Below are 12,684 nucleotides of genomic sequence, written 5' to 3'. Positions count from 1 at the left end.
AGAAAGAGAGAAGGAGGAGGAAAGAAGGAAGGAAGGAGGGAAGGAAGGAAGGGGATGGAGGAAGGAAAGAAGAAGGATCACTGTTATTAGTCTTTTGGAGCCAATTCTAAACTAATGTGACCAAACTCTTCATGATAATGTCTCTTCTTCTTCTTCTTCTTCTTCTTCTTCTTCTTCTTCTTCTTCTTCTTCACTTCCACACTTTGACGATGCCGTCTCTGGACGAGGTGACGATGAAGCCCTGCGTGGTCTGGAAGGTGGCGATGTCGGTGATGATGTCGTGGTGTCCGACAGGAAGTGACTCAGGGCCGCGGCGAGGCGAGTCCTCCACCACGCCGCTCTTCTGTTTGCTGTGGATCTCCTGCAGGACAGGAAGTGTTGGGTTATATACTCGGTTTGGAGTCGTGTTTACATTTTATTACATTTGGAGAAAAGAGACTTAAGCAAAGTTTTGAAATGAGCCGAAACAGTTCATATGAGTTGGATATTCACTACAATAATGTTTCTGTTATACACTTTGTACCATAGACTGTATATAAAATGGACGTAACATCCGTGACGTCACCCATTGGTTTGTGGACTGCTGCTCGGAGGCCAATAGTATCGGATCTGAGCAGCGCCATCTTGAAAATTTCAGGTGCATGCTGGGAAAAATAAAAACATGGATTCTACTTATATGGGCATCAGGAGGAGCATGAGGCGCCCTCCTGAACCTGTGAACCAATCAACCTGTCAATCACCACGTAGCCACGCCCTAATGCATACCCTGCTTTATCGTCACATATAAAATCAGGGAGGCCAAAATGTCCCAAATGAACATCATACTGCATTGAAGAAGGCTTTAAACTAGCGATTGAGACCATAAACACATTTTGAAAACGTTTACTGAGGTTAGAAATCAAGTGAGAAGTTGGTGAATTCTCCATTGACTTGTATAGAGACGGAAGTCCTTTTGACACCAAAACGGTCGCCCCCTGGTGGCCTTTTGATAGAATGCAGTTTTAAGGTCTTCTGCGTTGGCCTCATTTCAGAGGACTGGAACTCCCCGCCTGGTTTAAACACAGAATCGGGTGATAAATTATACCTGACCCAACTTTCCTTCCTTCCTTCTTTCGTTCCTTCCATCTGTCTTTACTTCCTTCCTTCCTTCCTTCCTTCCTTCCTTACATCTGTCTTTCCTTCCTTCCTTCCTTCCTTCCTTCCATCTGTCTTCCTCCCTTCCTTCTCTCCTTACTTCATTCCTCTTTCCTCCCTCTCTCCCTCCCTTCCTCATTTCCTTCCCTCCTCCTTTCCTTCCTTCCTTCCTCACTTCATTACCCCTTTTCCTTCTTCCTTTCTCCCTCCCTCCCTCCTTACTCCTTTCCTTTCCTTCCTTCCTTCTTTCCTCCCTTCCTCCTGTCCTTCCTTGACCTGAGGACAACAGGGTTAAACCACGCTGGACTTTAGTGTGTCTTCGTCTGCATCATGTTTCCTCCAGTCAGCTAGCTAGCAGGCTAACTTACTACCGAGTCAAAGTAGCCTTGGTTTACAGAAGCTTAGAGCTCCTCCTAGTGGCTGAAAGCAGCTATTAATGAACCTTTCATACAGACTACACAGCTCAGTGACTCATTAAAGCTTTCAATGAAAAACTACAATCACAGCACAAAGGTTAAAGTTTCTCCTCGCCAATGATTATTATTCCTCTGACTTCTTCACATTCTGCCTTGTCTATTATTTATCTCTCTTCTGGCTCCTTTACTGAAGCTTTATATCCACAGACAGCTGTTTAAATGACACTAATCTCCTACTGTTTATGTTTTTTACCTTTTTGTAATAACATGAGTCCGATCCATCTCGATGTGTTCAACATGACAGAAACACAGAACCGCTTTTTCCCTTCAGGTTACAAGTGATCTCTCACACTTAAAGTTAAAAGCCTGACCTCTTAAAGAGCAACTACACACATTCATCTCAACTATTTTCCAACTTTTTCTGTGTGATTCAGAGTCAGATTCCTTTTATTCAACAACACAGACCACACAACAGATTAAACACAACAACAAGATTAATGTGTGTTCAGTGCTTCGATGGAAGAAGGATAAAGGAATTTTATGGAGTGCTGGAGCGGCTGCCAGATGGTAGAAGTGCCTGTTCTCCATGCAGGAGGACGACTTCTGTCTTTTATAAATGTTAATTAGTTTGTTTAACAGCTGCTGAACTCCACTCCCACTATCCTGCTGGCCACCTTCACACCTTCATCTCTCACAGTGCATTCTTATCTCTGATGGAATCGTCAAAAATGACTCAATAAAAGCTCTATAAAACCTTTGTGTGTGTGTGTGTGTGTGTGCGTGCGTGCGTGCGTGTGTGCGTGTGCGTGTTGTGTGTGTGTGTGTGTGTGTGTATGGCCGCTTTCCATCTTTAACTTTCGTGTCGTCCTCCCGTCTGTTTTCACTGTTCCTTCTTTCCTCCCTTCCTTCCTTTTGTCTGTCCTTCTTCCCTCCCTCCTTCTTTCGTTCCCTCCTACCTTCCACTCTTCCTCACTCCTACCTTCCTTCCTTTACTTCTGTCCTTCCTTCATTCCCTCCTTCCTTCTTCCTTCCTTCCTCCCTTCCTTCTTTCCTCCCTCCCTCCTTCTCTCCTTCCTCCCTTCCTTCTTTCCTCTGTCCTTCTTTCCTTCCTCCCTCCTCCTTTCCTTCCTTCCTTCCTTCCTCCCTCCTTTCCTTCCTTCCTTCCTTCCTTCCTCCCTCCTTTCCTTCCTTCCTTCCTTCCTCCCTCCTTTCTTCTCTCTTTCCTTCCCTTCCTCCCTTGACCGAAGACAACAGGAGGGTTAAAGCATCCAGCAGTCAGACTCTCAGACACATTCACTCTCACTCACAGGTTGTTCAGTGAGAATCATTCATGACTGATTGTCTGACTAAGTGATTGATTGATTGATTGATTGATTGATTGATTGATTGATTGATTGATTGACTGATTGATTGATTGATTGATTGACTGACTGATTCGTGTGTACCTGTACGACTTCAGTTCCTTCGATGATCTTCCGGCTGTAGAGGACAGACGGGCAGTGCAGCGAGTCGTTGGCTCCTCCCGCTACGATGTACGACCTCTCTGGATACGCCAAGTCCCAAAACCTAAAAAAACCCCCAACGACAACCACACGTCTTTATTATGATGTTATTATTCATATGATGTGTTCAAGTGCTCTCAGACAGCTCAAGAATAATGACACAGTATCAGCTGTCTGACCTCATCTGCTGCTCTGGGAGGCCAGTAGTTTAAATTCATGTTTCAAGCTTTACTGATTCACTCTCATCTGTTTTCATTTATTGAGGCTAAGGGAGAATTTCTACTGAATTTCACTGTGCAACAGATGTTCTGATGCAGCAGGAAACCTGTTTCTGTCACTGAGGGATTGATTCGTTGGAAGCAGTCTGTCTCTCCCTCCATCCCTCATCACCAGCAGGAACACGGGTTTAAGAAGATAAGCTCTGTGTCATGCTTAAACCTTTGTTTTATATAAATGATGCACTTAGGAAGTATTTAGATTCAGACCTGATTCTCATGTCAGAGCCGGCTGTTAGCAGCAGAGGGTTCCCATCAGCAGGGCTGCAGTAAATCCCATGAACACTGTGAGGAGACGGCTGAAACACACAGAAACAAGCAGTGAACACAAGTCTGACACATCATCAGATTATCAGCTGATATGTTGAATTTATCTCCAGAAGTTACTGAGCAACATTATCATTTATTCTGTTGTCCTTGAGTAAACGAAGGAAGGGAGGAAGAAGGAAGGATGGAAGGGAGAAAGAAGGAAGGAAAGGAGGGAGTGAGGAAGGAAGGGAGGGAGGAAGGAAAGGAGGGAGGGAGGGAGGAAGAAGGAAGGAAAGGAGGGAGGGAGGAAGGAAGGAAGAAGGAAGGATAGGAGTGAGGGAGAGAGGAAGGAAGGAAGGAAGGAAGGAAGGAAGGAAGGAAAGGAGGGAAGGAGGAAGGAGGGAAGGAAGGAAAGTAGGGAGGGAGGAAGGAGGGAAGGAAGGAAAGGAGGGAGGAAGGAAGGGTGGAAAGGAAAGAAGGAAGGGAGGAAGCAAAGATAGGAAGGACGGAGGAATGAGGGAAGGAAGGAAGGAGGGAGGGAGGGAGAAAGGAAAAGAGGAAGGGAGGAAGGAAGGAAGGAAGGACGGAGGAAGGAAAGAAAGAAGGACAGAGGAAAGCAGGAAGGGAGGAAGGTAGGGGGAGGAAAGAAAGAGGAGGGAGGGAAGAAAGAAGGAAGGAAGGAGGGAGGGAGGAAAGAAGGAAGGAAGGAGGGAGGGAGGAAAGAAGGAACACACAAAAGTTAAGTAAATGTACATTTACCTGCATCTCAGAAAGCGGAGGAGCAGAACTCGCCCACAGTGTGAATTTACGATCTCCAGTCTCCATGTCCCACATCGACACTTCATTATTCCCCTGGACAGCTACACACAGGGACAAACACACACACACACACACACACAGACACACACACACACAGACACACACACACACACACACACACACAGACACACACACACACACACACACACACACAGACACACACACACACACACGGTTTCAGTACATCGTTCATAATCTGAATTCCCTTTAGGAAAAAGTAAACATTCCTCTAATTGTCACAACTCCGATATCATGTCTTAAACTTTTGTACAACTCTGAGATATTTCCATAACCTGGATCTGACTTGTATCTTATTAATCCTCCAACACAACATTCACAAGTCTACTGCTTCTTTAACCTTCCTGTCCCCGTCTGTTTTGACTGTTCCTTCCTTCCTTCCTCCGTCCTTCTCTTTCTTTGCTTCCTCTCGCTTTCCATTCTTCCTTCCTTCTGTCCTTCCCTCCTACCTTCCTTCCTTCCTCGCTTCCCTCCCTCCTTCTCTCTTTCTTTCCTCCCCATTACCTTCCTTCTTTCCTTCCTTCCTCCCTTCCTCTTTTCCTTTCTCCCTCCCTCCTTCCTTCTTTCCTCCGTCCTTCCTTCCTTTCCTCCCTTCCTTCCTTCCTCCCTCCTTTCCTTCCTTCTTCCTTCCTCCCTCCTTTCCTTTCCTTCCTTTTTCCTTCCTCCCTCCCTCCTTTCCTTACTTCTTCCTTCCTTAATCCCTCCCTTCCTTCTTTCTTCCTCCCTTCCTTCCTTTCCTTCCTTCTTCCTCCCTCCTTCCTCCCTTCCATCCTTCCTTTTCCCTCCCTCCCTTCCTTCTTCCTCCCTCCTTTCCTTCCTTCTTCCTCCCTTCCATCCTTCCTTCCTCCCTCCCTTCCTTCCTTCTTCCTCCCTTGCTTCCTTGACTCAAGGACAACAGGAGGGTTAAGATCATGAAAGTCATTTTTAGTCTCATGTTTGTGTGCAGCATCCAACTCATTGTGAATAAACGCTGAATCATTCATATAATAATAACATACATGATATTAAGTGTTCAACATGTTAAATATACAGATAGACAGAGAAGTGTGAGGTAATTCATCCTCTCACCAGCGATGACAGACGATTGGTAGAGTGGATGCATGAGCAGCCGTCTGATCCGTGCTCGTGCTGGGTGGGAGTGGTTTGAGATGGGGAGCTGAAACCTCATATCCCAGCATGCCATGGTGCCGCTGCTCGTCCCTGAGGAAGACACAGAAGGACGGCTTTTTAATATAACAGGTTATTCTGCTCATACTGTATTTGTCTAAAATGATGATTAGAAAATATTGTAAGTAGAAGCAACAATTAAAACTCCTCAGACGGTGTTTCCGTGTTGAGCTGTGGAGGAAGTATAGTAACAAAAAGAGAGACGTTGGCCGTAAGACAACGTTCAATGATAGTTAAAGTCTGTGTAAAGTAAGAATAAATATGTGTTCTGAGTTTGACATACCACAGAAAAGTGTGTTGTTAACCACCCTGACAAATTTGAATGATTAAAAAAATCGTCAAATATATGAAATTAGGCTTCAAAGTTGTGTAATAGTCTGCCTTTTTCTCTTCTCCCAAACGCTGTGGGGGTGGCCGCCGAGTCCGCTGAAGCCCCGCCCCCTACCAAGTGTCACCTGTCAATCAAAGTCACCACCTCTACCAGAAACATGGACGTCTGAGAGCTTTCTGCTGCTAACTCAGCTACTAGCTCGGCGGCTAGCTCGGCGGCTAACTCAGCTGCTAGCTCGGCGGCTAGCTCGGCGGCTAACTTGGCTGCTAGCTCGGCGGCTAACTCAGCTAACTGGCTAACTGTAGACTGTAGTAGTAGTAGTGTGCGCTGAATGTATTTATACCTCTACAGCAGCAGGTGATTTTCAGACCCGCCCATTAAATCCAGACACAGAAATCTTGAAACACAGTTTGTGAAGCCTAGCTCCACAATTCAAATCTAAATGGTTGAAATGCTTTTTACACATTTTTTAGAAATACATTTATGACCTATTTAATGTGTTTAGAAGAAAATGTCTGAATTCACTCTACACAGCCTTTAAAAGATCTCTTAGTTTCACACAGACCAAGACAGAGCCAGCACTGGTGCATGTCGACGGTGAATGAGGTGATGAGTCCGAGTCGGAGGTCGTGACGAAGCGTCCAGGCGTTGGAGTTGGAGCGAAGGTCCCAGCCGACCAATGAGCCGTTGACGGTCGCGTACGCCAACACGGACTGAGCGCCAGAGTTGAAATGGTGGATGTCGACCGCACAGCCGTCCTCCTGGAGATCCAAAGACCTGAGAGGAGCCAAGACCAGAAGAGACCGATGAGACGAGTCAGTGGACAGACGTCAGCGCGGAGGTTTAACCTGCGGATGTGTTTCGCTCACCTGGTCTGGAACGGCTGCACTTTTGGAGATTTTGGTGGTTTATTGGCTTCGACCGCCAGCAGCTGGATGGATCCGTTGTCTGAAGCCACCGCCAAGTAATGAGACCCCTGACAGAAGGTCAACGTCTTCACATGGCCGCCAATACGAGAATAAGTCAACACCGATCTGCAAGAACAGAGATCAAACAGTGAGTCATGGTCTGAAGCTGGGCTCCAAATGTGGGAGACTTGTGGGAAAACTCCAACATCAGAACAAAGCCTGAGACATTTCCACTAAATCTGAAGTTAATTAATCTGACTTCCTTGAACATTTACACATATGTACTCTGTAGCTGAACCTGCTACAGTCAGCGTGATGATGAACTGGTTCTACTTCCTGCTCTGTGGCGCTTTAATGGAAAATTCCAGTTATTCTCAACCTGGACCTGGTTCTGTTCATGGTTTCATACTTCCCAAGTTAACAAGCATGAGCAGATAATCTGCTTCAAATTGAAACCTGACTGCAATCATCTGCAGTCTGCATGCTCGTACATTACTTTAGTGAACCGACCCATGGATGTCAAAGCTCTGGTTCTGTTGCAGATTTAAAGCCCCACCTGGTGGTCGTGGTCTTTCCCTCCATCTTCTGACTGTCCCAGACTTTGACGGTGCCGTCGTTGGACGCCGTGGCGAAGATGGAGTGTTCGTCTGAGACTCTGATGCGGTTCACAGCAGCTTTGTGTTCATGCAGGTGGGCGACCAGCAGACCTTTAGGATGCCATCCTGAAACACACATTAAAGTCTGTGTAAAGTAAGAATAAATATGTGTTCTGAGTTTGACATACCACAGGAAAGTGTTTTGTTAACCACCCTGCCAAATGTGAATGATTAAAAAAATCGCCAAATACATGAAATTAGGCTTCAAAGTTGTGTAATAGTCTGCCTATTTCTCTGCTCCCAAACGCTGTGGGAGTGCCCGCCGAGTCCGCTGAAGCCCCGCCCCCTACCAAGTGTCACCTGTCAATCAAAGTCACCACCTCTACCAGAAAATGGACGCTAGGTCTGAGAGCTTTCTGCTGCTAACTCAGCTGCTAGCTCGGCGGCTAACTCGGCGGCTAACTCGGCGGCTAACTCAGCTAACTGGCTAACTGTAGACTGTAGTAGTATTAGTAGTGTGCGCTGAATGTATTTATACCTCTACAGCAGCAGGGCGGGTTTATGCTAGCCTAGCTCCACAATTCAAATCTAAAAGGTTGAAATGCTTTTTACACCTTTTTTAGAAATACATTTATGACCTATTTAATGTGTTTAGGAGAAAATGTTCATGAGGCTACAGAGTGGGTTGGTGTTACCGGGTGGAGGAGGACGACTCTCCCACTCGGCGCTCTCCATCATCTGTTTGGCCATGCGCTCGGCGCTGCACTGCTCCCTCTTCTGCTGCACCAGCTGCTGCAGCTCCGCCTTGCAGGTGTTGAGGCGGCGCTGGTAGGCCGGGCCGCTCGCTACCGACTGCAACACGGGAACCGATGGGACCGCCGTGCTCTTCCTGATCTGACTCCCTGGACCGTCAGCCGCCTGCAAACACATCCAAACCTTATTTTACTGACTGTTTGATCATGAATCAGTTCATTGTTACTTCCATGTAACACAGGTTGGCATGGCAACCTGATGGCAGTCAGGTTGCCCATGCCAACCCAAATCCCAAATAAAGGTACTAACTTGCGTGCACAGTGCAACAGATTGTGCGTTTAGTTATTGTGCGTTTTGCAGGTGATCTACTAAGAATAACTGTAAATGAAAACAGGTGCAACAGGTGCAGACAGCAGTATTTAAATGAGGGTTTTGTGTCTTAATGGAGAGTTTGGACGAGCAGAAAGCTGCAAGCGCAAAATGAAATGTGATCAGGTTCTAGTGGAAGAGGTTAACTAATATATTGAGTTATAACAACAACTAATATTACCAGAAAAACCCACATATGGCAGAGTATTAGTGACGAAGTCAATGCTGTTAGTAAAACCACAAATATTAACACATTATAACATTTCCTCCTCTTTCTTTCTTTCTTTCTTTCTTTCTTTCCTCCTACTTCTTGTTCTTTACATATTAACAAAGGTGGAAAAACTCCGTCCTGTGTGCATTGTGTCATTGTGCCTCCGTCTCCTCGTCTCCATAGTAACAGCAGGTTAATACCTGTCCTTCTAACTTATTATTTATTGACACAGTTACCATCACCGACATTACCTTCAGGTTTGGTAAATCACAATGCGTGTGCTAAATAACATATTTACATTTTCTCCTCCCTGTATTTTGCACACTGGGGTTAAAACGTCTCATATTACATTCATTACGGTAAACTACTAATATTACATTCATTACAGTAAACTACTAATATTACATTCATTACGGTAAACTGCTAATATTACATTCATTACGGTAAACTGCTAATATTACATTCATTATGGTAAACTACTAATATTACATTCATTACGGTAAACTGCTAATATTACATTCATTACGGTAAACTGCTAATATTACGTTCATTACGGTAAACTGCTAATATTACATTCATTACGGTAAACTACTAATATTACATTCATTACGGTAAACTACTAAATGGACAGCGCGTATTATCTTGCTTCAGCGTTAGTAGATGAGCTTGCACACATTTTTTGCAGGTGATGTCAAGTTTGCACACGTTTTTACACATGCAGAACTTTAGTAAATCAGGCCCAAAGTTGTTTGATTGATTTTCACTTTTTAGTGAAAATGTCTTTCAGTTGGTTTTCTTAAACATCTGTAAATCTAAAACATGACGAAATGCTGCATGCATAGTTCAACCTTATAAGAACTTTATTGTATTTGTTGGGATTCTTCTTCTTGTGCCCTAAAAGTCTCAGAAACAGCAACAGTTCGCAAACTTGGCAGAAAACTACTCAAACAATTGTAACAACACACTTTTTACACTTTGGCAGAAAACTTCAGAACCAGAAACAGAATTCTTTCTTTCCTGGATCCTGTGGGACAAATCCATCGATATGAGCCATGCATCATTATGACTAAGTGTTTGACTTGACGGTAGCTAAGCGTTGCTAAAGAGAGTCTGAATCCAGCAGAATGATGCATGAAAGGTTCTTCTTCAGTGTGAGACTCCTCATCGGTCACTCTCTGAGGATTTCTGAGATCCAGGATTCGAACCCAACCATGAGGTCATTTATTCATGAGGCATGTTGTCAAATTCTTCTGAAAGTCACATTAAGTTGAACGCTGCCCTTTGTGTTTGGACCCTGTGAATTATTATGATTAAGTGATGTAGTTTGATTACTGCTGGCCAGCTGGAACTGAAACAACTCACACATTCAGCCTGGAAACACACAGAACCCTGAACTCTAACTGATTCATCAACCAGAGTAAAGACAAATGTAGCCAGCAATTCTGATCATTGAAAGGTTTTTAAATTCTCCCCACAGACTGAAAAACACAGGAAGGAAGGAAGGAAGGAAGGAAGGAAGGAAAGAAGGAAGGAAGGAAGAAAGGAAAATAAGACAGGAAGGAAGGAAGGAAGGATTGAAGGAAGGAAGGAAGGAAAGATGGAAGGAAGGACAGAGGGAAAGAAGGAAGGAAGGAAGGAAGGAAGGCAGGCAGGCAGGAAGGAAGGAAGAAAGGAAGGAAGGAAGGAAAAGAAAACAGGAAGGATGGACGGAAGGAAAGACAGAGGGAAAGAAGGAAGGAAGGAAGGAAGGAAGGAAGGGAGGAAGGAAAAGAAAACAGGAAGGATGGACGGAAGGAAAGAAAGAAAGAAGGAAGGAAGGAAGGAAGTAAGGATGGAAGGAAAGAAGGAAGGATAGAAGGAAGGAAAGAAGGATGGAAGGAAGGAAGGAAAGAAAAGAAGGAAGGGAGGAACCTTGCACCTGAGCACAGTAAACATCAGTAAACCTGAACGAGGGATTATTACCATGACAACCTGAGCGGACGACGGCTCCTGAGATCCAAACATGCTCTTCCACTCCTCGTTCATGGTGGAGTCCTGCTTGGTGTGCTTCCTCGCTGCAGGAAGAAAAACACACACACACAACTGTATAAATGTATGGCAACACACACACACACATATATACACATACACACACACACACACACACACACACACACACACACACACACACACACACACACACACACCTCAACACACACAACAGGTGATAAAAACAGGATGTTAAGACTTTTAGACTTGTTTTCTCTCTCATGCCACAATTAACAAAAACAACTCTGTAAATGTATGGCAACACACACACACTCTCACACTCACACTCTCACACACACACACACACACACACACACACACACACACACATACACACACACACTCACACATCAGGTAATAAAACCAGGCTGTTAAGACTTTAGACTTTTTTTTTCTCTCTCATTCCACAATTAACAAACAACTCTATAAATGTATGGCAACACACACACACTCTCACACTCACACTCTCACACACACACACACACACACACACACACACACACACACACACACACACACACACACACACACAGTCTCAGCATCTGTTGGTGTGTGTCTCACAGCTGCTTTTAATTACTGTAAAACATGTTTGTGTGGAATCAAAGCTGCACCGAACAATGTCATTAAAAAAGAAAAGAAATAAGAAACTAACAGTCAACATGTTCCCCCACATGGGGGATTATGTGGTTGAAGGGGATTTTTGTTTTTAAATGGCAGATTTTTTTTGGGGGTGGAATAAATTATCTTTGGCATTGGGTCCACTTTTATTTTTTATTTATTTTTCTATATAAATGATTTAGAATATGCTTTAGATTCTAAATATAAAATCACTTTTTATCACTTTAACTCGACCAGAAGCTTAAATATTAACCTTTACATGCTGTTCAACACTCATAAGTGTTCCAAGTGGCCCAAAATGCACAAAAATTAAAATATTTTAAATTTAACCCTCCTGTCGTCCTCCCGGGTCAAATTGACCCCATCTCTTTAGACTGTTCCTTCTTTCATTCCTTCACTTCCTCGTTTCCTTCCTCCCTCCCTCCTTACTGCTTTCCTTCCTTCTTCCCTCCCTCCTTTCTTTCTTCCTTCCCTCACTCCTTACTCCCTTCCTTCCTTACTCCTTTCCTTCCTTCCTTCCTCCTTTCCTTCTTACTCCTTTCCCTCCTTCCTTCCTTCTTTCCTCCCTCCCTTCCTTCCCTCACTCCTTACTCCCTTCCTTCCTTCCTCCTTTCCTCCGTCCCTCCCTCCCTCCCTCCTTACTCCTTTCCTTCCTTCCTTCCTCCTTTCCTTCTTACTCCTTCCCTTCCTTCCCTCCTTCTTTCTTTCCTCCCTTCCTCCTGTCCTTCCTTCCTTCCCTTCTTACTCCTTTCCTTCCTTCCCTTCCTTCCCTCCTTCTTTCTTTCCTCCCTTCCTCCTGTCCTTCCATGACCTGAGGACAACAGGAGGGTTAAAGACAACTTCAGACCACATTATGATAAAACTAAAATCTCCACTAATAGAGGAATAATGGGACTTTCCTTTTTACAAATTAAAAACAAACTAAAAACTGAGCTGCAGCGACCCGTCAGGACCTGCCGGCCCCCCCCACACATCCTGGAAACCCTCCATGTTACAGGTCAGTGTGGAGAAACAGAGATCTATTTAAAGCCTGACTGAGACCACACACACACACTCTCTCACAGACACACACACACAGAGACACACAGAGACACACAGAGACTCACAGAGACACACACTCTCTCACACACACACACAGAGAGAGAGAGAGAGAGAGAGAGAGAGACAGAGACACACACACACACACACACACACACACACACACACACACACACACACACACACACACACACACACACACACACACACACACAGAGTTTCTCCTGATAAATACTCGGCAGCAGACGGCAG

The 12,684-nt window shown here is 44.7% G+C and overlaps 1 protein-coding gene across 1 annotated transcript in view; it reads right to left on the bottom strand.

Annotated features, from left to right (window-relative positions):
* Positions 1–31: 31 nt before the first annotated feature.
* The window catches only part of pik3r4 (phosphoinositide-3-kinase, regulatory subunit 4), a 42,465-nt gene continuing 29,812 nt past the window's right edge, over positions 32–12,684 (bottom strand). Inside the window, 10 exon segments of the mRNA XM_062422026.1 lie at positions 32–361; positions 2,996–3,116; positions 3,538–3,626; positions 4,336–4,436; positions 5,482–5,613; positions 6,477–6,688; positions 6,781–6,945; positions 7,376–7,541; positions 8,111–8,333; positions 10,711–10,802. Of these exon segments, the coding sequence (XP_062278010.1) occupies positions 191–361; positions 2,996–3,116; positions 3,538–3,626; positions 4,336–4,436; positions 5,482–5,613; positions 6,477–6,688; positions 6,781–6,945; positions 7,376–7,541; positions 8,111–8,333; positions 10,711–10,802 (1,472 nt within the window). The 3' untranslated portion in view covers positions 32–190.

The sequence above is a fragment of the Scomber scombrus genome, chromosome 7, assembly GCF_963691925.1.
Source record: "Scomber scombrus chromosome 7, fScoSco1.1, whole genome shotgun sequence".
In the NCBI taxonomy this organism is placed as follows: Eukaryota; Metazoa; Chordata; class Actinopteri; order Scombriformes; family Scombridae; genus Scomber; species Scomber scombrus.
Note: the sequence above shows the minus strand (reverse complement) of the source record. Positions and strands in the feature narration are given on the sequence as shown.